At 40.7% G+C, this 25,326-nt stretch overlaps 1 protein-coding gene across 5 annotated transcripts in view; it reads left to right on the forward strand.

Annotated features, from left to right (window-relative positions):
- Positions 1 to 1,997: 1,997 nt before the first annotated feature.
- The window catches only part of ELAVL4 (ELAV like neuron-specific RNA binding protein 4), a 39,555-nt gene continuing 16,226 nt past the window's right edge, over positions 1,998 to 25,326 (forward strand). For 2 of the 5 annotated variants that reach the window (XM_010015016.1, XM_010015019.1), the window contains exons 1-2: positions 1,998 to 2,232; positions 24,478 to 24,581. In XM_010015016.1, the coding sequence (XP_010013318.1) occupies positions 2,004 to 2,232; positions 24,478 to 24,581 (333 nt within the window). In that variant the 5' untranslated portion in view covers positions 1,998 to 2,003. The remainder of the gene's footprint in view (positions 2,233 to 24,477; positions 24,582 to 25,326) is intronic. The other 3 variants (XM_010015014.1, XM_010015015.1, XM_010015017.1) reach the window with 2 other exon arrangements.

A 25,326-nucleotide genomic window follows, 5' to 3' on the forward strand; every position in this document is an offset into this window, starting at 1 on the left:
ATCCCGAGCTAACCAGATTTAGCAGCATCTGAGCCATTTAGTAGTATGTGTGAATAAATACATGTATGGAATCAGATTGAGAAGAGGAGGGATGGCTGATACTGGGTAAAACGGGAAGTCTGGAAGGAAGGGTGTACGGGGCTGGTTCAGCATGACAGAGATGTCAGCAGTGCTCGGTGCCACGTGGCTGGTAAAATTGGCAGGGGGATTCTGGTTTGGATGTGCCGATTTCTTTCAAGAAGTTGCTATTCCTGCAGCATTTATTTTCACAATGATTCTGCTGTGTCGCTTAAGGCCTTTCTGTTAAGCGCAATGTGGCAAGGTTTCTTTTCATTTAAAGCCAGTTTGCTATTCCTGGGTTTGGTAATAAAAATAAAGGTAATTCAAAACTTATGTCCATTGATGAAAAAGAGGGTTGTTTCCTAAACAAGGCATTAAAACTAACACTGAAGCATTTCAGTTAAGAAAAATAAGTAAATAAAAATAGAATTGACCAGAATATGACCTATTTCGTGTGAGCCACCCTCATGTAGTTAATTTTAGAATAGACACCCCTTTTTTGGTGTGTGTGTCCCCCCATCCTTCTGAATTACAGGCCTAATTTGTCACAACATGTACCTCCCTGGATTTAAAAAAGAAAGCAAATTAAGTCTTGGGTAATTATAATAATTACAGGATCGGATGAACACAAGGTTCAGTGTGTGTGGTGTCTTAGCCCTTAGTTCTCCCTGTGTTTGTCCCTGTCCCTGGGCAGTGCAGTCTCTTGCCTGGGGCAGCAGTTTGCATTATTGACTCTCTGAGTCTTTGATGGAGAGAGGCTGAGCCCATCCGAGGGATGCTCTTTGATAGGAGACACCAGCGAAGCTGTGCATCGCAGACTCCACTGTAGAGAGCAAAAGCCACCATTTGCATTGCTTGAATTTACCCAGATTTGAGACTAAGATGATGTCTGAGGCTAAGATGATGTCCTGTCTTCGTCAGCGCTGGTGACAGAAGGCAGGCTAGAAGCCATAGTGGAGGCAAATACCTATATGGAAAAGGCTTGAAGTACTCACGTTTTTCTGCTTCCTTTGCCTGCCTGCGCAGTTTTCGGGTTTAAACTTGTATTCTGCAGATAAACATGCAGGCAGCTTTACTCACGTGACTGGTGGCACTGGTGACAATGGGGCTACTGTCCTGCACTCACTTTGCTAAGCTGGGTTCTTATTTGTCATTTTTTGGACAGGTCTATTTGAGTCTGTTCAGTGAAAATTGGAGTTTCACATTTCCAGATAGACGTGCTTGTTAGAATTCCAGCCTGCACCTGCGCCTGATAAGCCTTTCTCTGATTAAACCTTTCTGATTCCAGTAAATATCTGAAGACCTTTGTATCTCTGAAGATTGCAAATCCAGGGCTTTATTATTTAAAGAGGTGTCAGTTCGTTAGTGAAAAATATAACTGGAGAATATAGGTCATCACTGGAACCGGTAAATGGTATGTCTTGGGACACTGAGTTTATTAACTGAAGGCAATCTGAATGACAACACATTGCAGATTGACTGTGCCTGGTTAATGTTGTTGTCATTGCACTCTGTGATACAGTTATTAAATAGGTAAAATATTTTACCTTTTCATATGGAGCCATACACTTACTTCATCTGATTTAATGGAACTATAATTTTAATTATGATTATTACCTTAAATTATAATTAAATTTATGTGGTTTAAATTTACATTTGTGAAAATGGCTGTGTGATGAAAGCAGAAATCAGCTTCGCATTAACAAAAAAAGAAGGGTTTTTTAGCTGCATCTTAGTATATGCTCACAGCCAAAGACTAGCATGACCTACTTTGCAACAATAACAGAGGAATCAAGCCGGGTTTTTTTGTTGAAGTATCTAAATTGGCCATGAATGCTACCTACTCATTCGTTTGTAAGTGTCTTTAAAAATAGCTATTGTATCTATGAAACTTAAGGGTTTTTTTCCTTTCTCCTTTTATGTTGATGTAGATAATTAGCACCATGGAGCCTCAGGTGTCGAATGGCCCTACTTCCAATACAACCAATGGACCCTCCAGCAACAGTAGAAACTGCCCTTCCCCCATGCAGACAGGGGCTGCTACAGATGACAGCAAAACCAACCTCATAGTCAACTATTTACCCCAGAACATGACCCAGGAGGAGTTCAGGAGTCTCTTTGGGAGCATCGGTGAAATCGAATCCTGCAAGCTCGTGAGAGACAAAATTACAGGTAAGCGCTCCATGTTGTTATCTTCATGTGCATCAGGGTCAGTTTACATCTGGGGTCAGCAGAACCTTGGTGCTTACACTGCAAGTGCTTATCACTGGGAATGCTGTAGATACCGTGGTAAGCCTTTAGTTTTCATTGGTACAGAACAGCTGTTGGAGAAGTCCCCTGTCTTTCAGCCTCCATACAGATCTGAGGGGAGGTATGAACATTAAGTCTTCATGCATATAACACATTGTGCAGCTTCTTGCAGCAGAGCTCAGATGATAACATTACCTTCCTGATCATTCTGGGTTTTATTTAACATTGACTTCAGTGGTAGGAGAGTAGTCAACCGACCATTCCTAATTCTGACAACTTCCTTTGAACCACACCACACCTTCATCAGAATTTTGCCTATTAACACTGTTAAGTCAGGATGGTTCTGCATGCTTGCATGCATGGCTTGTTTACCACGGTGCTCTGCACAGCACGGGTCTGTAGTTGGGTACCACTGCTCTGGGTTTCATTTAGACATTCATAGATATTTTTTAATGAACTCTGTTCCCTGAAAACATTTCAGTTTGCCATGATACTTTCCCACGTGGAGCAACACCCATTGGTAAGGTGCCTTTAGAAAAAGAAAGGCCTCCCATTACAGATCGTATCTCAAAGAGGAGAGATGTCTGCACTACCAGTAGAGGAGGTGTGGACAGGTGTAGGTGCAAGTAGCCTGCTCTGTATCCTTGCTGCCGCAGCCAGGGATTCGCTGATGCACAAGAAGATGATGGGATGAACAGTCAGCTTTTATAGCTTGCTTTATAGGTTAGTTTTATAGGTTGTGTGTCTGCTCGCACCGTAGGTGGGGAACAGCTGAAATTTCACTGCTCTTCAGTGCATCACCAGTGCTGTTATGTTTAGCACAGAAAGCAGCAGCCTTGGGGAGGAAAGGGTTCCAGAAAAGGAGCCGTCTCCTCTCAGATGCACTCCTGGCAGCTTGGGTGTACGCTCTGGAAAGAGGCACCGTGTAAAGATGAGGAATTAAAATGCAAATCTTCATACCTACTTCTATAACAGCCTGGCAGCTGTTGTTATTGGCAGCATTAGGAGGATCTGCTTAGTGCTTTTAAACATGCAATGCTTCTTTTTTATTTACTTCCTGACATACAGCAATGTTCTGGTAAACACAAGGCACATAACAAATGGCAGTAGCTGCAGGGCAGCTCAAGTCCTCAGAACTGTAGTCCGGCAGAGCTTTCTTCAGCACATTGACCATGATGTATCTATTTCAGTATCTCTTCTGATTTGGCCACAGCTTCAGGGGTATTAAAAGGAAGATTGAAAAAATGGAATTGACTGTTACTTATTCTTTACTTTTCTTTTTCCTACTTAAAAACAAATTGCTTAAGCTCCTACTCCAAAATTTGCCATGCAAATAACTGAAGTACTTTTCTAAGTATAGCTGTCCCAGTATCCCAGTGTGACATAGCGACCTTGATATGTGCCTCCAGACCAGTTTAGCTCCATAGCATTGTTTTTCTTTTAGACTGAAAATAATCTGAGAAATGAAATTGCAGTTTACTTCAGTTATTTCAGACAGCAGTGGATACCTAACCCTCATCTGCAGGAGGCGAATGTGCCTAGCTTGAGTTTTGATCATGGCAGGTCCTGTGTTTCATGAGTTTCTTTTCACATCCCTCAAATTCATGGTGGTTCCCTTGCAGTATAATTTCAAGACTTTAGATATTGTGCTGTTTTCAGAGAATTGGCCATCTTTGGACAGAGAGCCATTACTTCAGCAGCTAGACACAGTATTCTTTTTGTTTCATTCCATCTCCAGGCTCTTGTTTCTGTATGTGAAGATGTGAGAAGTTTGCTATATGATTTTCTGACATATTCTTGGGGTAGCTCTTTGCCTGTGCTTTTTCTTTCTGTACGAAGTGCATAAATCTTCATGAGCAGTAAAATACTTCAAAGGAATATTTCTTTAAAATAATTGGATGCTTTGAGGACATCACCTCTGAGTGACTGAGGAGCCTACATGTTTTAAAAAGTGATACAGGTACAAAAGAACCATATTCACAAAGAAAATTCGTCCTCCGAAGCCTCTGTGCCATTTCTGAAAACTGAATTTAATCTGCCAAGGTTTTCAGGCCTGTTATCAAGGCATTGTGCAACATTACTAAATTTTAGGATTCGTGTTCATTCCTCACATTGAATTCTGAGTTAGTAAATCGAATCCAGTCCTCTGCCAGACACAATCCGTGTTTTTAAAGGTTCTTAGAACATTGAGAGTAACAAAATGGAAATGCACTGAGGTCATACCCAGCTCATCTTTCCGGATCGTCATGTAAGTGTGTTCTTCATTAGGCTTTCTGAGATTTTATGGGTTTTATTGGGAGGGGAGGGGTGGAAGTATGCCAGTAGCCTGTTAGAGGAATGACTGGCTTCTCAGGGTGTTCTCCTTTTTTTCCTTATTAGAAATCACTGTAGATTTTCTGACAGTGAAAGCTGGATTACAGAAGAAACAGTAAATCTTTAAGCTATTCTGTTGAACTGGTTGAAGTCTGAAGCAATTCAGGTTTCGTCTGCTTGGGGATTTTCACTGTTTCTGTTCAAAACTTTGTGGTTTTAATACATCTCAGCTAAGCATGCACTGTTGTAGTATGCCTCTAGACAAGCACTGGAGCTCTTACCATAAACAATACGGGTTGTCTTCATAGATAGTAAATTTGTCTCTTCCTTGCTCTTCCTTGCTATCAGGTAAATCAAGGAAAACCAGAAGAAAAAGGTTGCCTCAAGAAAAATAGAAAAGGTCATAAACCAAAAAATGCCATTAAATAGTTACCCTGGCAAAACCATATTAGAAAATCTCAAATGTATTTCTGAGCCTAGATAGGATTGAATTGCATCATGGAAAAGATTAGATTTCCCCTGTCCTGTTAAAGAATTGGACAGATTTTTGTGAAATGATGCCTAGGCTCCCAAAATACTGTGTTTTTTCAAGGAGTTCAAAGCTAAACAACATCTTCTAAATATACAGAGGATCCCTTTGAGAGATTTTGATCTGAACTTTTGTATTTATTTTAAAATCGATTAAACAATATGTGTCAGGAATAATCTGCTCTGAGTCTTTCTGCAGGCTTAGAAGAGTAGTAGGGTTTTTTAGGAAACTTGATTCGTGATGTTACCCCTCGCTTTGGAAAGACACATATTTAAACAGGCATATTCCTTTACTAAAAAAATATGCTAATTTGGTAGTACACCGTACTGAGTTGAATAGGAATGACAGCTTCTAAGACAGCCTTTAATTTGGTATTCAAAACCAAAATGGTAAACTTCGGTTTTGTTTGGTAGCTTCTCAGAACAGGCAGGATATACAGTAGCATTTTTAAAAGATGCTAATGACTTGAAAAAGGAGATGGAAGTCAGGCATACATTTTAATTATGGGGGAGGGGTTGCAATAGAAAAACAGGGTTTTTTTCACTGCAGAGATTTTAAGGGAATGAGACAAGGAAAACCAGACGAAGATAGTTGCTTTCATTTGGCAGGGGTGTTTAATAAAGGCAGAACTTGTGGTTGTAAAGTGTGCTTATTAAATTCTTCATTTACACTACCTAATTAATTCTAGCATTTTAAATTAACAGTGAAACTGGTCCCTGCTGTACCATTTCATAGCTACAGCATATTTCGTCCAACAACCCAGTTGTTCAGGTTTAATCAGCTGCTCTCAAAAAATGAGAAGGAACTTGAGTTAAAAAAACCTAAATGGCATAAACATTTTAGAGCAGTGTTAAATGGAGAGAGGTGACTTCAGAGAGGAAGGCTACAGCTGCAGATGGGTGTGCGGCTCAGCGCTTATAAGCGACTCTAAGCTCTATAGTGTTGAGGATGTCCTTTATTTCTGTAGTCCAGAGGCGGCCTGTGATAGATATCTTCCTGACTTGGGGAAGGAGAGGGCTTGAATGCATCAGAAAATTTTGAGAGAAGAAATGCTGAACTTGTTTTGTCCCGTGTTTGAAAACAAAAGATCCAGTCAGCATAGTGTCCGTCAGAGACACTGTACTTGCTGCTGGCCAAGTGAGTTGTCCTTGTTGACATAGATTGTGTGGGGGAGAAGGCGATATTTGTTACTATTTATTTAATTGATTTGGTGGCCTTAGCTGAGATCTAAAGGATTATATTTCTGTTTCTCCGTAATCTACACAGGAATTAACACCTCGGAATCTTCAAGTGATCAGTATCTAAAAATCTTTGGATCTCAATCTTTCATATCTTACAACGATTCAGGAGCGCTGTAAAGCTGAATGCTTATTGATACAGGATTTCTGTGCATCACTTAACTTATGACAGAGTTTGCATATTCCTGCTGTGTGGGACGATTTGATGTTCTCTGCATGCATAATCAGGAACTTCATTGCTCCTCTGTCCAAAATGCAACTCTGTTTTTAAATCATTCCTTTTGAATTTGCAATTTTTTTAAGATTATGCACAAAGATTTACATCTTTCATTTTAATTTTAGGTATTTATAGTAAGACTGATGCAGATTTAGATTAAAACTACAGTTGAGAAATAATCATGGCATTTAAGTGTAGTATAAATATTGATGATCACAGTGAAAATCCAGGACAGGCAAGCTATTGACTCAAAGCAGTAGCATTTGTGTGTTGTCATGTGTTAGGAGAGAAAGAAATACTGAATATTTTACCTATAGTCCTCTCCAGAAGTTATGGATTGTCCATTCCTCATCTTCAGATGTTCAAACATACGGTCAAAGATCCAAAAGGGCAGAGTCAGAAATAATGCAGCCCTATGAGAGAGTACAGGAAAATACCTTCCAGGTGAGCAGAGTTCAGTGCTTATTTCTCCATAGAGACCAGTAAATTCCTAACCTGAGGAGGATGCTCTGCCTGCGCTCTGAGCAAGCCACTGTGAACCCCTTCTGGTCCAGAAGTATGTCCAAACTATGTTAAGTTGATATTATCTGCCCAGTGTGAATTTTTTTTTCTCTCTCTCCCAGTACAGTGAGCAGCTTACCAGCATGTACCAAAAGGGTGCTGCTGTAAAAAAACAAAGACCCAGATCTGATTTATCTAACTGTGTGCAGTGAATGATGGCACTGAACTGGTGTTTCTATATGGAATGTACCGTTCAGAGACTGCATGCTTGGAGTTTCCTGAAATTGGGGGGCCTCATGCTTAGTTTCAGCATCCTGGAATCAGTAGCTGTTTTGAAAGCAGTGGGTGGAGATGGTCTGTATCCTCAGGAGCACAAGCCATTAACTGCACACTGTGTCAGGGAGGCAGGAGGGAAAGGAAGCCAGGTGTGGTTATGTTTCCCAACAGTGAGACTCTCCAGGAGGGAAGCTCTTGAATCTGATGGCAAGTATGCAGTAGCAGAAAAACACTGCTTAAGCTTTTCTTAGTCAACAGAGGACTTCCAGTATTGGCCCAGTGTTTGCATTGGGCAGCAGCTAAGCTTTGCCTATTTTAATGGGAGGTTTTGTTGCCTGTTACAGGAGATGAGCGAGGGGTCTTGGTATCCATCTTGGGATTGAGGGGGGATTCTGAAAGCCCATCATAATGGAAAGAGACAAAGCAAAAACAGGATTAATGGTTGAACTGAGTTAAGGAAAGAGGCCTTTTGGTAATACAGTTCATGATAATAGGTAACCATGGTGTGGTTACATCTGCGTTGGAAAGACTCAACTGGACATTGTGGAGATGTTAGTAAAGTTGTGCCACATTGTCATAGGGGGGAAATAGAAGCTGCAGATAGAACATGTAGTCACTGAGAATTTCAGATACAAAGGCTACCAGTGCTTTATATGTTTTCTGTGGGAATTCTGTGAAAGGACTTACCAAAAGCATTTCTGATTGGAAGAAAAAAATGACCCGTATGCAGATAAATATAGCTTACTGTGAAACCCAGTGTTGCTCCCTGATCCTAGATGATTGAAAGTCTAATCTGAGCATAAACTACTTTTACATTTGATGTCGAATTCACTGATTGTGCTTTGAAAGTGCCTTCCATTTTGAGATATTATTGGTTCCAGCGGTTTTCCCCACTTCAAATACATTAAACAGATAGGATTATAGAAGGTAGGGATTATGTTAGATAAGACTTATAAACTCTTTAGAAAGTATGTAAACACTCATGCCTCATGGCATAAGCCCACCTAATAACAGGGTTTAGGAGAAAAATACCTTGTAGAGGTGGTTTATTCCCTTGTTGACTTGGAAGGGGTTTTTAGTAATTCTCCATAAAGCAGTGGTGACTAGTCACTGATCTCTGATCATTTACTTGGTACAGATCTTGTTAGACTAGACTGAGTGTTAGCAGCAGTTGCTTTGCTCCAGTGGTAGATGAGAATTAACAGAATCCTTCAGGACAGGGAAATTAAAACCAAACAAAACTTACTGTGGTGTTCACCATTTCAAAGTGAACGCGATTTTGGCATTTGGTTTGATCGCATTTAAGGCGGTATTTTGTGGTGCTTCTCAAACTGGCAGTATAGGGAATCCCTGTAAGAAGCAGTGCAGTTTTTTGCATTTTACTTCCTTGCAAGCAAAAGACTTAATATTTGCTGAAATAGAAAAAAGACTTATGCAGCAGAGTACTCTGCTAGAGTTCTCTGTCTGAAAAATAATGCCAGGTTAAGTGAATAGTAGATTGGCCTCACTGTATTTTAGTAGATAGAGGAGACTCGTATGGTAATTATTTCTTTGTGTCGAGTGCATGGCCAAAATGCACTGAGAAAAGAGTGGTCAGGTAGAGAAGTACAACTGCAGTTGAAAGTGAAGAGTCCAGAAAAGCAGAAGTTTAAAATAGTGTGTTTTAGAGCTGAAAAAAAAGAAAATGCTTTCTGTGAATCAGGTGGAAACAGAGCATGCTTCAGTTTTTGGTTATAATCTTTGTCAGGTACCTCCAGTAGTGTGCAGAAAAAAAAGATATTAAAGACATGAAAAAAACCAGACGTGCTTCAGAGTCTTTTAAACCTAAAATGTAGAATTTTTTTTTGGAGACTAAATATATAACTCTGAATGTCAGTAATACCTTTAAGTTGATCTTAATTTAGTAGCCTAGTTACTTCATTTTTATAGCTCCTTATTTCCTGAGGTCTATTCTGTTCTTCAGCAGAGATAAACCCAATTTCAGTGTTGCGTATCCTATTCTAAGGGCTGCAGATTCTAGACAATCCTCAAATATTGATTATCTAAATGAAGATTTGCATTATCTGAACTAAATTTATAAGCAGTGGGAGGGAAGGAGCGTAGAACCGGTAGCGAGGGTCTTAGTGCTGGATTTCTGAGCATGGTTTGATGTGTGTTCTGAATGCTGAGGAAAGTGGTCAGATTTGCATCCGTCATTTTCTTTATCGCCTCTCTGCAGTTGTCTGGTGCATTCTCTGCGCCAACGAACAAAAGAATTTTGATTTCTTGATTGTTGGAAAAAAGCAGTTGAAATGAGTGTTGGGGCAAATAGGCAGAAAGCAGGGAGGCATGACCCTTGTGCTGTGAAAGAGCTTTCCAATTAACTCCAGCAGTTTCAATCCTGAGCTTGTTCTGAAGGGTATTAAATGTCTTCAATGCATATTTAGTTATTCTTCGCCGTTTTTGACGGCTTGGTTTGCGTAAATAGCATCACCTTTCCATCAAGTCTGGTGAGGAAGGATTAACAGTATGGTTTTCCTCAACAGCACAAGCACACCTACACCTCCAAAATCGTGACTTCCAGATAGAAGGTTATTTATGAAGCTTCTCAGTGTGTCTGCTGACTTTCTAGTCTGAGACTGTTTTGCATCCTGCATATCATCTGCATTGAAGATTAACTGTTTACCAGGGAACATCCTGGTGAAATGGTGGAACTCTTTGATGACAGTGTATCCTTAACCTCCTGTGTTGTCTGTCCTTTTTCCCTTGTTCTGCCTGTCCCTCTAGAAGCACAGACGCTGTGCTTCAGCACTCATGCACAGGTCTTCTGTCCCTGACCCTTTCTCTTATTTCCTTTTAGTTCAAGAAGGACAAGGAGAAAGGGGGTGAAAGGAATGAGAGAGCTCCAGGAAAGCTTAGAGAGATTGGCAGCAGTGTCCACTAATGATGCACTATCTTCTAACTGGACAGGGTCTTTCGGGGCAGTAGTAGACAGCACACCGAGAGATGCCTGTCAGGGCTCTGAGGCTGACTTAGCCACCAATTCATCTGTTCCCTGCTACTCAAGACCTTCTGCCCTTCAGCCATGCCAACAAGCAGCACCGCTGTGCTGTGGCTGTCACCTCTGCCTGTCTCCCCAACTGCTCTTGCTAGACAGCTTGTCCAAGAGCGCAAGTGCCCTGTGTAAAACCAGTCTAAATGGTTTTGAAAGTGGCTTACTTCCTGCTCTCCCTTTTCACAAGACTGCTTTTTATCAGTGCTGCATTATGAGTTTCTTCTTGACTTTAAGGTGGTGTTTAGTAATTCTATGACCAGGATTACTTGCCTGCAGTAGCTGTTTTTCAGTGAGTCAGGAAATTCTTGCCCCTTCTCCGCTGCAGAGCTCATCACTTGACTTCTTAGTGTGCAGGTGCTTTTCTCTACAGCCAGAAAAGCCCTGCAAGATCCCATGAAACTTAGGGTATTATCTTAATTTGACTTATGGTTAAGAGGTGTTCATTTCTGGTTTATGCACAAGAACATGCAGAGAGGGGGATTTACCACAATTTTCTACACCTGCACATCCGTAATGCTGCTCATCATCTATTGATTTCTCCTATTTGAAGATTAGTTTCTCTTGCTGCCTGAACTGGGGGTCCAGCAACCTTTATATGCAGCTCACTGGCAATTGCATGCTTAGTCAGCACTGATAACCTTCTTGGTAATCTTACTGGCTGTTGGAAGTTGTTCTGATGCTGAGCGTTTGTCAACAGACAAGCATACATCTTTGGATTTCAGCAGCATTCTGCTTCATGTCCTGTGCTTCATTCCTGGAGTGGTCATTGATGGAGGATTGCAGCCACTGACTTTGTAAACCATCTGTGGTACAGCCTGAGTCTTGTTCAGGCCTTTCTGCATCTCTGCATGCCTATTAAGACAGGTTTTGCTCAGGTGCCATGTTTTCCATTTATGTGATGCCACAATCTTGTGATCCTCATCAGATTTTGATTCCAAAAAGAGTAGAGAAGGAGGGGAAGAAAGTGTTTTATCACTGAAGTCCAAATCCGTTTCTTTGACTTTGCTCACTGGCTCTGTTTGGCTGACTCCCTGATGGGGTTTGTTGGACATAGCTGCTGTTCTCCATTCTTCTTGAGCAGAATGCATCACTGGCTTTGCAGATGTTGCTACTTTCACCTGCTGGGAATTTCAGTGCAAGTTACTGACTTCCAGGATATTGGACTAAGCAGACTTCTGCCCTGACCTAGTGCTGCTGTTCTTAAGACTCTCACAGCATCTGTTTAATCAGTGGAATATATCAGCTTGACAGGAAAAAACCTGAATGTTTCTATTATTTTTATTCACAATGGCCTGGACTGGTTTTTTTGGTTTTGTTGTCTGTTGGGTTTTTTTTCTTTCACAGTTAGTGGTTTTTAAGGGGTATTGCAAAAGCAGATGGACAAAAAGCTGTGTCATACTCACCTGCAAGCAAACAAATGGCAGCATTGCCAGTATGATTAATTACTACTGTAGTAGAGGGGCTGCTGTTTCTGTGGTAGAAGGTCTAATGTGCCTACTGCCCTATACAGATAACTGTGCTCACATACATTTTAGAGCACCTCAAACTAGATATCAGTGGGTTTCCTCTTACTACAGCATACTAGGACCCACAAAATGAAGCTGCCCTCCTCTTCCTTAGGATGCTGTTGCTTAGATGCAAGGGGTGTTTTGACTTTCCCCTTTGTGAGGATGGTAGGTAGGGCAGGAGAATATAGAACATGTAACAAGAAAGAAGTATTCTCCAGCAGCTCCTTTTTTAGACTCCTCTTTTATCCTTTGCTATATCTGTGTCATTTCTATTTACCAGCGCATCTTTCTCCCATTTCTCTACTTTTTCTTTAAATATTTTCCTATTCTGGAAGCCGCTTTATCTAAAACAAAAACAACCAACCAGCCACAAACCAATATGAACAGCTTGGGAGCTTGACTGCTAACGTTTTTTCCCCCTTATGCTGTCTACTACATTGGAATTACTGCTTTGTTACCTTGGTTTTGTTTATTGGTGGTAGGATTGTTGTACTTACTTGCTCCAGGTTAGGTATGTTTAGGTACTTGTCAAACTGGAAACAGAAGGAAAAATATGTATGTTTTCCTTCTTTGTTTACCACCTGCATGTTTAATATTGTGAAAAGGTTTCTTACAAGAGTTGTGCATCATAAAACCTGCACTGGTTTTGGTGGTGGTTGGCCAGCAAGAATAGCTTGTAATCATGACTTCAGTACATGGTACCTCCAGTGCCATACAGTGGATAGTGTCACAGGAGAAGGTGTTGGCTGATACAGATGAAATCTGCCACCTTTAAAAGGAAGAGATTTGTACACAAGAAGTCATGATAATTTCTCTTTTAAGCAGTTCTCTTTTTCATTACTTCTATTACCTGCAAGTACCTAAAAGGAATATTATAAACATTTGAAATATATTTCAATTTCTGCTCTTTCTTCTAAAGTTTGAAAGATGTATCTCAAAGCAAAAAGCAGGTTTGTTAAGTAGGCTCTCTGCAGTCGTAAGTATTGATGGATAGCGAAATTCTTGTAGCTAGGACATTTTGGACTACAATAAAGTGGCTTTACTTCTCTCAGCATCTTTCCAGATGCTGTGTAGAGTAATCTACGTAAATCTAACTATTACATATTAACCTTCATAGCTGTCAGGTTGCAGCTTTTATTTATAATTCTGCTGATCACATTAAAAATGCTGTGGTCACAGGTTGTGTGGCTAATATTAAATTTTGCATTCCAGTCTGGAATAAATTACTTTCCTGTGTGCATTGGAAAAACTGGTTAGTAGAGCTCAAGGAGCTTAATTAGTAGGCTGTTTATGAGACAGAATAGGTGTTCTGAATCACTGTTCAGAATTACTGTGAAATTTCTTAGTGTTGTGGTGGCTTTTGTTTTTTGTTGTTTGACAGAGGCAGAGGTACAAAACCTTAAATGTTGCTGAATTAAATCATTTAATGACAAAATTACCAAGGCTTTTTGAATTTGCAGTCACTGGGTTTCAGATATTGCTGCTGTGGTGTATTGTTATGTCCTACTTAATATTCTTGTTTTGCAAAACAGAGTCTTGTTTTCCTCCAGTTTGATGTGCCTCTGCCATTTCCTTTAGACTGGAAGTGTTACTGCCACTGTTCCCATATAAAATGTTTCCAGGTTTGAGGATGCATTGGATTTTCTCATCTTAGCTCTACCTTTCCTTTCCCAATTCCTCTGCTTGCGTAGCAATTTTCAGTGAGAGAGCATGTTCTCTTTTATCCAGATAACAACAATCTCTCCTAAAAACCAGGTTGCATGTTACTTTGTTAAGCCACAAGTGACTTTTCAGTTCTCCCACCCATCATGAGAGTAGAAACCTTGGTCAGTGCACAGGCTCTGTTGTGGTTCTGTTCTCCTGCCTTTCCTGTCCCCATCCCTCCACCACTCACAACTATAGTCTTCCCATAAGCTTTGACTCTGTGCTTGGCATCACTTTTTTTGGTGCAAATTTTGATAGGTTTGTACCAGAATTATGCAGATGTTACACTATGGGATCACTGTCATCTGAATGTACTGTCCCTTGTGTTGAAGCCTGACTAGTGGGGAAAAAAATCAGTTTCTTTTGGTTTGCTTTCTTTTGGTTTGCTTTCAGTTTCTGTTTCGTTGTTCAGTATTAATTTCTTTTAGTTGCCTTCCACTTTGATCTAAATCTCAAATACCAGCATTTGGGATGGGATGCAGGAAGGGAAGGTAAGTCTGCTGTGATGAAGCAATTACCTGTTCTGTGACCTACTGATTCATGCTGTTAGAGTGCATTTTCTCTTTGGTTTAAGACTGTGTGAATTTTACCTTCTTTGTAATTTCATCTTCTGAATAACAGTGATAACTAGCACACTTCTAATATTTCATCTCCAGTCATAGTCTTTACACATTTGAAGTATCTATATGCTTTTCCATCTCCTTTTAGTCACAAGTTAAAGGATAGCATATTTTAGTTGTAGCACTGGACACTTGTAATCTTGCATCCTAAGTTTCTCTTAAGCTTTAAGTCATTCTTGATTTTAAAACCTGGTGGTTGCTGAAGCTTTGATTCCCTTCATCCGAATCTCCAGTACATACACTTCTTGTTATAGTTGAGTGCAGTCTTTGCCATTCTCTATGTACCACTGGTCAAGTGATGCTGTATCCCATCCCCCTGATGTGACATTGTCTACTTGGGATGTGAAAGGCTTCCTATCACATATTGTATGCTTTATGTAATGCAGTAACTTCTTCAATTCCTGATGGAGTTATCTTTCCACACCACTGCTTACCGTTTTTAAAGTGCTGGTGTGTCTTTCCTTTTTTTCTGGGTCTATTTGCTTTCACTTTTACTTACTGAATATTGTTTTAACTTAGCCTTTTGTTTCTAATGTCTGCATTCTTGTGTTTAATTCGTCTCTTCTTCAGCATAGAATTTACTGTTGAGGATAGACAAGTCATGGCTGTTTCTTGTCCATTCATGCCTGTCCCCAGAACACTGGATTTTTATAGTACAGTCCCTGTTCTGTTCTGGGACAAAGCGGGGAGGAGTGCAGCCTTGCTCTTCTCGGAACAGCTGCTAATTCAGAGGCTGTGTGCTCCTTGAAGGAAGGGGGAGGAGAAGATGAAAAGAAGGGGAAGCAAGAGATGTAAACTGGGGGGCAGGGGGGAATCCAAATATTTGTTCAAAAATGGAACTGAGTTGTCTTATGTCAGGAACAGTAGCTTCTGAAAACGTACTTAATCAGCAGCTTGCAGTAGTATCAGCACAGCCATGCTTAAAATCCAGTTTTACACTTAAACCTGATAAAAGCAGGAAAACAAAAAAGAAAAAGGATAATATATTCTGCGTGTTGTTTACAAGATATTTCCAGCTCAGCCCAGTTTACAGCGGTCCAATGATAAGGTCTTAGGCTGGGGGAGATGCAGTTTGAGATCCCTGTTCTAGTGACTGTGTTACTCTGTCTGAGTTCACCCTGGAAATCTTGATGCCTTTCAGTGTTTCTTCTCCAAAACCAGACTAAAAATGCTTTCCTCTGTGGTATTTGTGAGGAAAGGTGTGTTACAGAGATAAAATGCTTCCATGCTACAGCAATGGGAACTGTAGAAGACTCCAGCCAAGTCAGCAGCATCTGTCTCAAACTGCCACTTAAGCTTTGCATGCAGATTAGTCCATGTCCTCAAGTACAGTAATTACACAGCTGACTTTGTTAAAACTCCGTGTAGTATGCAGTTAAGAGCAAACTCTTGTTTCAGGTGAGATGCAGAACATCTGACATGCTGGAAGCCTTTAAGAGATTGTACTGTTTGCAAGAGTAGGCATTTTACTGCTGGTGTGGTCAAGTTTAAAATGGAGTAATAGCATGTTTTTGAAAGTCCTCTTGAAATTTCTGTGGCAGTAGGATTTTTGGAAGGACGTAGTGGTGCTGAGCAGCAGCAGGCTCAGTCAGAGCGTGCTCCGTCTTGTCCTCTTTTCTGGGTGTATGGGGGGGGCTATTACAGAATCAGAATTGTTGCTGTGTCTAATTTTGAGGGATAGCAGCTACTGTCAATTGGTATTTAATTTACATGAAAACTGCTACTGCTTCAGCATCTCTGAAAATCAGGACATTAAATTACACCGTCTTGCATTAAGGGATTTGTCAAAACTACAGAAGAGGACAAAACTTGTGTAATCTCTGGCACTGCCTGGTGAAGTCAAGCTTTCAGACTCGCATGGTGCTGGTTGAATGACATTGCTTTCTGTTGTGGGGAGCTTGCAATTGGGTCTTCAGGATCTGGCTTCATTTTGGAGGTCACTGTGTTCAGGTCCTGGTGGTTCTCCTCTGGACAGATGTGGCAGTCCAGGGGTTGCGCTAACCTCACTAGCACTAATCGTTTGATCGCTTTAGCTGCGGTTATAGGATTTGTTTCACATTTTGGGCAACACTTTTTTTATTCCCCTTTTATTTTTCTAGGCTTGTTGTCATGGTATCTGGCACTTCCCATTCAGATATTAAAATTGAGTGAGTGTTGTCTGTATGTCTGGTTCATTTTCCCTCTCTTATCCTCTCCCAGAGGGAGAGTTTTACGTGGGATGCAGCATGCCGTTCGCAAGGGCTTCCTTTGGGGGATGTTTTTAATCATGTAGCAGTGTCGCCGTTGGAGAAGGCCTGGTGCGAAGAAGCCCCTTCCACTTGGGCTGGAGTTTAATAAATCCTGTGTGCGTAGAGCTCCCATGGGAGCTTGTTGTACAACTTGTGACACCCTCAGCCCCCCAAAAAGGCTTGTCTTCTGCACAAATGAGCTTTTATCCCAGTCTCTCTGGCACTGCCAAGCTTACGGCACTGATAGGAATTTTCTCCCTGTAGATTTCCTATGGAAAGGGCCCAGCCCTTGCTAGTTGGGGATCAGGGCTCTAATGCCTTAAGAGAAGAGTTTGCTTGAGTAATCTTGTCCCATCTGAGCAGGTTTGTGTCAGCATATGTGCCTTTATAGGTGCTCTAGCTAGAGCTAAGCTTCAGCCTGTGGAACACAGAGGGATTTTCCCTGAGGTTTGGGTTTAGATTTGCTTATTTATTCATTGAGAAACCATGGACATGGCTTTTGAGAGGGGATCTGTTGTAACGGTATCCCAGAGTAAGTTTGCAACCTGGCTTTCCTCTCAGATAGGATCTTAAGAAGAAGGATCTGCTGACACTCAAATTGTGCTGATGGCTGCTTTTAACCAAGGATAAGTCATGCTCCTTAATTGTAGGTGCACTGTAGCATCAAAGCATATCTGGGGCTCTAGGCTGGATTGCATTTAAATACAGATGACATTAGTAATTTAGAAGGGGGATCTTCTCGAAAGAACTGACAAGGGCGCCTGAAATACAGTAATTTGATGGAAGGCTCCCAGACAAAACTTGTGCCCAGTTACCTTCCTACAAAAGGCCAAACACAAGCTATTTACTGCTCATCCTTCTCTCATTTTTGCTTTGAGAAAGACTACATGTTTTTCCTTAAATTATTGCAAAAGTCATATATTGTAATAGGAGGAGGGTGTTTTCTTGCTATTCATGGACAACACATTAAGTAAATACTGGTCTGTACAAATATAAGGAGTCTGTATTCTAAATAAGCTACAGACTAAATGGATGCTGTGATAAAGAGCTGGACTAAGCACAGAACAAGTTACCCTTCACAGTTGGATTACAGTGCATTGTGACAGTGACAGCCTTAGCTTAATTGTTTGGTCCTAGGAGCAACCGTGCGCAGAAGCTGCTTCCCTCCTGGTTTGCCTCTCCTGTGACTGCAGTGTGCATTGCTGGGGTGTCAGCAGGTGCTTCTCCTTGATAAAGGGATGGAGGATGGATGAGACTGACGTTGCTGGTATAAAAAGGCATCAAATAAGGAGCAGGGTTTGAACTGGTCTCATGATGAGATCTCGTTTTTCCTTGACCTGAATCTTCTCTCTGTAGCTTATCTCCTTTTTTTAGGTAAACAGCAGCTCTGTTTGTTGGCAACTGTCATAGAAACCAAAAAAAAAAAAGGCAGGCAATTCACTTGACCCTTTCTGTACATTTTGAATGTATTTTCTCAAGGGTATTTATGTAACCTTCTCCAAAAGCCCCTAGAATGAGGAAGAATGAGTTGCAGTCATTCTTTGTCCTTCCAGGAATGTGTTTGAAACGTTTCTGAAATGATTTGGAGGCTCACAGGGTTGTGCTCTGAAATGGGACTAGCTGGAGCAGGGCTTACCTTGACTGTCAGTATGTCTCTTCTGTTACTCAGGAGATGGAGGGCACGACGAGTCTTTCTCTTGCCCATCTTTCTTGCTGCTTTCCTTGCCGATCCATGTGGAAGTGGTATTTATTAGGAACATCCCCAGTTCATGAGAATCTTTGGGGATGGTTGAGGAGCATGCGAAGGTCTGCTTGGAAGAGTCATGGGTGGACAGCAAGTTGAGCTTAGCTGCTTTGATAGAGAAGCTCACCCTGGCACCAGTTTCTTCCCCTAAATATCCACCAAAGTTGGAACAGGCAAATGTTGGAGTTGGAAAGCTCTAGACAATTGATGGCGAGCATTATTTATCATTGGTCCCAAACCTAGAGTGACTGAAGGCTGTTACTGTCTGACAGCTTCTGCCTGGCTAATATGAGATGAGCTGTCAGACGTGGCCTACTTCTGAAGGAAGGGATTATGTCAGAGAAAAGCATCAGTGCGCAATGCCGTTCGTGTTACGGCTGTCAGGAGGGCAGCTTTAATTAGGCTTTACATTTGGGCAAGGGACAACAAAACCATGATTTAGGCAGTTTGCATTGCTGCTGTCCCATTCTGTGCTTGTTTTAATGAGTGACTGTTTACAGTGGGGACCATGGTCCTTTAATGTAACTTTGTAGTCCAGAGTAATTTGTTTTCAAGAGAAAAAGGATATTTTTAAAACTCTTTTTAAACTTACCTGGTCACAGGTGAGCAATTCAAAGTTGTACTCTTCTATAAGGTGCTTTTAGTTTCCAGCAATAGAAAGGTGTCAAATCTGTCTACAAAGGTAGTTTACTTCTACTTTGCTTGTGGTGGTGATTGCAGTAGAAGCTGTGTGAGGAACAACCAGCAAGAACCCTGTATTTGGAGCTTTAGTGTAGAAGAGATTACTGAACACTTAACACATCTCACCAAAACCTTCCCTGGATTAATTCCTGCTTGAGCTAGAGCATAACTTTCAGGGGGGAAAAAAAATAAAATCTGGAATTTGCAGTTGTAGAAAAGCTGACAAAACAGTTGGTAGGTAGTTAAAATAATGTGGTTACTTTCAATGTCAAAACCAGAATAAAGGCCTTCCCCAGAAAATCAGCTTCTGCTTTGTTGCTTCTAGTCTGGTTTGCACTGTCTCAACCACCAAGTAATGCCAGTTTGAATACCTAACTCTGTGGTTTATCTGCTGGAGAGACATTATTAAAAAAAAAGGAATCTGTACTTCACATGAGTACTAATGCAGTACTGTTGAGGTTCCACTTAACCTTTTTTGATTGGGTTGACAGATTGTGACCCCATCTTTCAGCTGAAAGAGTTTTTCAGTGCTATAGTCTCTACCGATGGCACCATCACCAAAACATCAATATCTTTCTCAAAGGACGTACATCAGCACCGGGCACGGCCCTTCAGCAGCAGAGCACACAGCCAGATCAGAAACAGTGATTTTTATTTCCCTTTTTGAGTGTGTGGCTTTTATGCCAAGAACAACTGTGTTAACCCTCTCAGCAGTAATGCAAGCTTGAGAGGTGGTTAATCATGCGTCACCCTGTATGGATCCTTCATTTCCTGTTTGGAAAGTATGCCATAGCTAACTTGATTTTTTGGGATGTAGTCTTGGGTTTGTGCTACCTAAATGTACTTACTTGTAGTTTACTGAGGAGCTTGGGTTGCTTTGCACCTTCTTTCTGTCCTCTTTGTTCTTATCCTCTTGTCCTGTTTTTCTGCAGTCAATCTTCAGGAGGAAGGAGTTTGGATTTTTCCACTCATCGATGGAAATAGAGTTTAGGGCAGAGATCTGTTTCCTGAGACAGACCTGTAGGAAAACACTTTCAAGTGATTTCCTATTTACAATTCCCAGTTAGACATGTTGGCTCATTATTTTTTAAACGCATTTAATGTGTGCCATGTTAATTTTGGTTTAGTCAATTAATAAGCAGTAACAAATCAAGTGCTTTGTGGAAGACCCGAGTACATCAATGCTATTAAATCAACATTCTTAAAATCTATAAGTCAAACTTGTAATCTCATCCAGAAGGATGTCAGTTTAGTTTGACAAAATCTATTTTCCATAGATCTAATTTGATTGACATTGATTTTTATTACCTCTCTCTAATTCTTTATTATTAGAGTCCAGTACTGAATATTCTGTAATTTTGCCTTGCTCGGCATTAGACTGATGGACCTCAAATTACTTGGTTCATCCAGCTCTCCCTTTTTGAATTTCAATGCAAAATTGTTTCCTGCAAGCTTCTGGAATTTGTTCAGCACTGTAAGAATTACTGAAAATAGCAAGAGAGCCATTTGTGCCCTTTTTTGGAGTGTATTCTATGCAAGTAATCCAGATCATCTCATTTAAACGTGTAGAATTTTAGGAGCTCCTGTTATAACATCCACCTGCGTTGCTAGTTAGTACTTTATGTAGCTTTTTCAGGTGTACATAACACATCTGTTTTCTTTGCGCTGTTACTATCTGCTACTGAGTCAGCACGAGTGTTGAGGGATCTTTTTTCAGTAATCTAAAAAATAAAAGAAGCTTTTGTAAGTCTGACCTTTACAAGCCAGAGATTTTGAGGGATTTTGTTTTTAATTATTTTTCTTTCTCTGTTTCCATCTATTTTTCAGTTCTAACTTACATTGGTTCTATCTGTTCTCACTTTATCTCTTAATTTAAATATTGAATTGGCTTGCAAAGGCAGGTACAGGTCTTCAGCTGGCACCACCTTTTACATAGTTGCAAGTTTTAGTGTGTGGGTAAATGTCATAAATGGGATGTATTGATTTTCCCATATCCTTTCTTGTGATTTATTTTAATCTTGGTGATTTTCAGCCCTGAAATGGAGCCTGCTGAAATACAAAATGTGTACATTACTGGCTTTGCTTTCCGTGTGTTTAAGACTGTCAAGTCCATGATAATTTTTAGCCCTGTTATTGCTCACTTTTAGACCTGTTCTTTACCAGCTCATAGGAAGTCCGCTATGCATCTTCTGCAAGCTAGATAAAACATTCAGAAAGAGCAATGGTGGTAGTGACACAACAAGGTGTTGTTTTAGGATCATCTAGAAATATCTCTTGCCTGCCCTACTGAATCACAGCATGCAGTGAACTTACTGGATTCCAAATCACAGAAAATATTTACTATTTACGGTGCTGTTCCTGGGAAGTGTAGCATGGGAATGAACTTCAGTGTCTGTGTGGGATCCCACTGAGAGGTCCAGCTGCTTGCTTCATGCTGCCAGATTGCGTCCAAAGAAATGTTACCCTTTTTGAATACATGCAGTAAGAGTACATGATGAAAAAAAACCCCAAAGTTCCTACCGCTTCACCATATTCGAGAACAAATCCTTCATTCTCTACCAATTTTTAGTTCTTTTGTATCTGGAGCCTGTTTTGTCTGCCATAAGGTGTATTGCTCTTGAGAGTAATTTGAACATAGTATTTTTAGCCGGATATATATTTTCTTGGTTCTTTAGCTGTAAATGTTTAACACACTAAAACTTTACGATGTCTGCCAGCAGTCGTAATGCTCTTCACAAATTACTGTTTTTCTGGGTTTATTTTCTTTTCTTTTCAGATTTTTTTTTTTTGGAGAGCGATGGGAGATGGTGTTTGTCTCCATTAAATGATGGTGTTGAGGGGAGATGCTTGAAAATACAAAATAAAACAAATTGCATCCCTGGAGTGGCAAGATCTTGAAAGATTTTCTTCCTTCGGCTTTACTTGTACAAAGTAAGATGTATGGCAGAAAGCAGCAACTGGAATTTCCTGATTGAATCAATTGCACCAAGGTTTCACTTGACTGCAAAGGGTGTGGGGTTTGGGTTTCAAGATAAAAGGGTTTTTTTTCTTGAATTAATACAAACTTGGTGCTCAGGGTGCTGAGTAGACCCACCTCTTCTTGTGAGCATATAATACAGCCAACATATTAATATATTTGATATGAAATCAGGACCAGATTCTGCAGACATACGTACAGACAGCTGTGCTCATGTTGGTATTCCTTGTCCTTCACCGTGGAGAAAATACTTGGTTCCAGTTGGTAGTGAGAATCGGAGATGATGGTATCTAAATAACTTGAATAGTCTTACTAGAGAACTCCAAAGAAAGGAGTTTGTGGAATTTTCTTACCGTTCTTTTCTTCTGTTGCCATTACTTTTCTTCCCTCTAGCTTGTGTTGTTGGTGGGTTTGTTCTCAATGGTCTCTTCCATGCAAAAGTATACACAGAAGTGAGAATGTTTCTTGAAGAGATGATTTAAAATCATTATATATGCTGTAGAGGTTGGTCAGTCCATGTACCTTGAGAGTAACGGTGGCTGGACATGGAAGCCCATGTTCAGACAGACTGACATAAATCCCAGGGCTTGTCACCTACTCCTGTTAACTACGTACCACTGAAGGTCTATAGATGGTTATGGGGAAAAGTAGGGACACGAACTCAGGTTATCCAAGCCCTGATCTTGGGGCTTTCTCTTTCTTCCTCCGTAAAAGAGGTTAATTTCCTGGAGAATGGCTTCCTTCTGCCTAAGACTGTTTAGGATTCAACATATTAAGGATTTGATGTGTTCAGAGGCACGGGGATTGGGGCTGTATAAAATATCTGGGTAGACAAGAAGAGGAAGGCATGGCATCGAAAGTATCTTTACAGTGTTTCTGCTCCAGGCTTTGTGCTCAGTCAGACTTCAGCTCCTTCTTGGTTAATGTCGTGTAACTGGGTAAGAATATTCTTGTGGAGATTAATTCAGCTCTCCAGGAAGACTAGAGACTAGATACGTTTTAATACTTGCTTCTGAAGTTAAATTGATTGGATGGAATTGCTCCCTGGATATATTGTAGGTTAAAACTGCCATTTTTTTTTTTTCCTTAACGCCTGCATGTGGGCATTTTAGGCATGAATTGCAGTGTTCCCATGGATTTTTAAGGTCTTCCATTGCATAGTTTGCAGCTTTTAGCACTTTGATCTGATTTCGTACGACAGAAGTGCTCCCTGTATTTGTGTTGCAGCAAATGCTGTATTTCTGGTGGTGTCTGACTTTGAGAAACACACAGATGCTTTTTTGTAGTCCAGGAGACAAAGAAACAAAGCTTTGTGCTCAGGAGGCAGGATCTGTGCCTCCAGGGTACATCAAGGCACTTGGTGTGCAGCTGCTTTCCCAACCTCCACTTTCTCCTGGTGAGCAGGAGCTGGGTCGCTTTTTGCTGCTCCTGCAGATAGGAATCTTCTTCAAGTGCTGTCTTTCTCCTTGGGAGGGTTGAGGAGGAGCACGTTTGAAATACAGGACTCTTTGCTTGCCTGCCTGGGCTTGCTTTATTCTTGAAATTTGATTATCTGTGCATGTGTGTAAGTTTATGTGCCTTTAAAAAAACCCATAAGAATTGCTGCGTTTTCCAAATGTGCAAAATAACTTCAGTAGGAGGCTCAAGAAGGGATCTGGAAGCGGCTGTCTGTCACATTGCATTAATAGAATTGATGCTACTTGAGAATCAGGGAAAGGTGCCTCTCTGGTGTGGGTTCTCGCAGCCCATTGCAGACCCACAGCTCGGTCGCTGCACTTGGGAGCATGAGTGTCTCTTGTGCCAGCAGCATGGTCTGTCCGGCTCCCTGTTACTTATTCCAGATATTAACCAGGTCTTTTCTTTCTCCTGCAAACACAAACACAGAGCTCACTAGTAAAACAGAAGCTGTTGAAATGATTTTGGCTGCTAAAGTGGGCTCCTGCCATCCTGTGTGCAGCAGCAGTTGTACTGTTTTAGTTTTGCTGTCATCCCTAATACATGGAGGAAAGCTTTAATGCAGTCTCTTATCCTGCTGCAATTTGATCTGTCCTTTCTCTTCCTATTTACTGGCTGCTCACTGAGCAGTAAAAGAGGATGTAAAGGTGGTTGCTTTTCTCAGTCAGCTGCTTCAAGGTTAGTGTTAAAGTGCTGTTTCCTAATTTTTGCATTTTAAACACAAAATTACTTATGAACAGGGGCGCAAAATTGTGTGTATTATCGTTTTTAAGAGGTGGCCTCATTACTGTTCTGGCAGGGCAGCCAGTTACTTTTATTAGGAACTATTATACAAAGCTGTTCCACAATTCTGCTGCTCTTAAGCCTCATCCACACTTCTCAATAAAATCCAGGGGAAGTCAGGGTGGGTGCTTGTTCCTTCTTGTTTCTAATGCAGGATCTTCAGAGCAGCAGTTTAAAATTCTTATATTGGATTCTACTGTATTAAGGAGCTAATGAAATGGTAAAGAATGGCATAGAAGCCATAGGGGAAATGAGGGATGAAACGGTAAGTGTAAGAACATTGTGTTCCCACGCTTGGAAGCTGTTCCTGTGCTTAAAAATACTGAGTTGTTCTTTCTTTTTCTCTTGTGTTTCAACAGGGCAGAGTTTAGGATATGGATTCGTTAACTATATTGATCCAAAGGATGCAGAGAAAGCCATTAACACTTTAAATGGACTCAGACTCCAGACCAAAACCATAAAGGTAAGACAACATAAAACAACTTTTGCTCAATTCAGGAAGAGGAGAAAGTAGTTGAAAGAAAATTTCTGGCAATTTCATCACTACTTTCATCTCTATTGTTAGGGCAACTAACAAGCTCCTCCTTGGAGCAATGGGAGGACATGCGGAAGATGAAATCTCTCTTTGAAATTGCTGCTATTGTTCAAGGGGGAAAAGTAACAGGAAGCTTCTTAAATCATTGCAGTGAGGCTTAAATGTGGAATAAAACTGCTGTAGTGATACTGTTAGCCATAAACAGAGGTGAAGTAGGTGACAAGTATTCGACACATTTTCTTATGTTCTGATGGGAAGCACCCTAACATGGAGCTCTCTTTTAGGGACACTTATGTCACTTAGGTGTTGAAAGTATGTTTCTATCAAGTTAAAATACATCATTCTCAATAAAATCCCAAACAAAAAAACAACAACAAAAATTCTCACATCCTTCGTTTAGTTTGATTTATTCTTTTTGAAGCGGGAGGCTTTAGAGATCCCACTGAACTCTCTCATTTCATTGTTGTAATAGACCATTAGTTATTCAACGACCTTGTTTAGTGGTCTCACAAGAACAGCAAGTTTCTACACTGTCACGTTTTGTGCTGCATGGCTGATGAAGCTTTTTTGAAACAGCTTATGGAAGATTTCCACATCCCAAATTCTGACAACTAATACAGCGTAAGGAATGCGAATCAAAAAATGGAAGAGGAGCAAACAGCAGATCTGATTC

Source organism: Nestor notabilis, unplaced genomic scaffold (assembly GCF_000696875.1).
Source record: "Nestor notabilis isolate BGI_N333 unplaced genomic scaffold, ASM69687v1 scaffold345, whole genome shotgun sequence".
Taxonomy (NCBI): Eukaryota; Metazoa; Chordata; class Aves; order Psittaciformes; family Psittacidae; genus Nestor; species Nestor notabilis.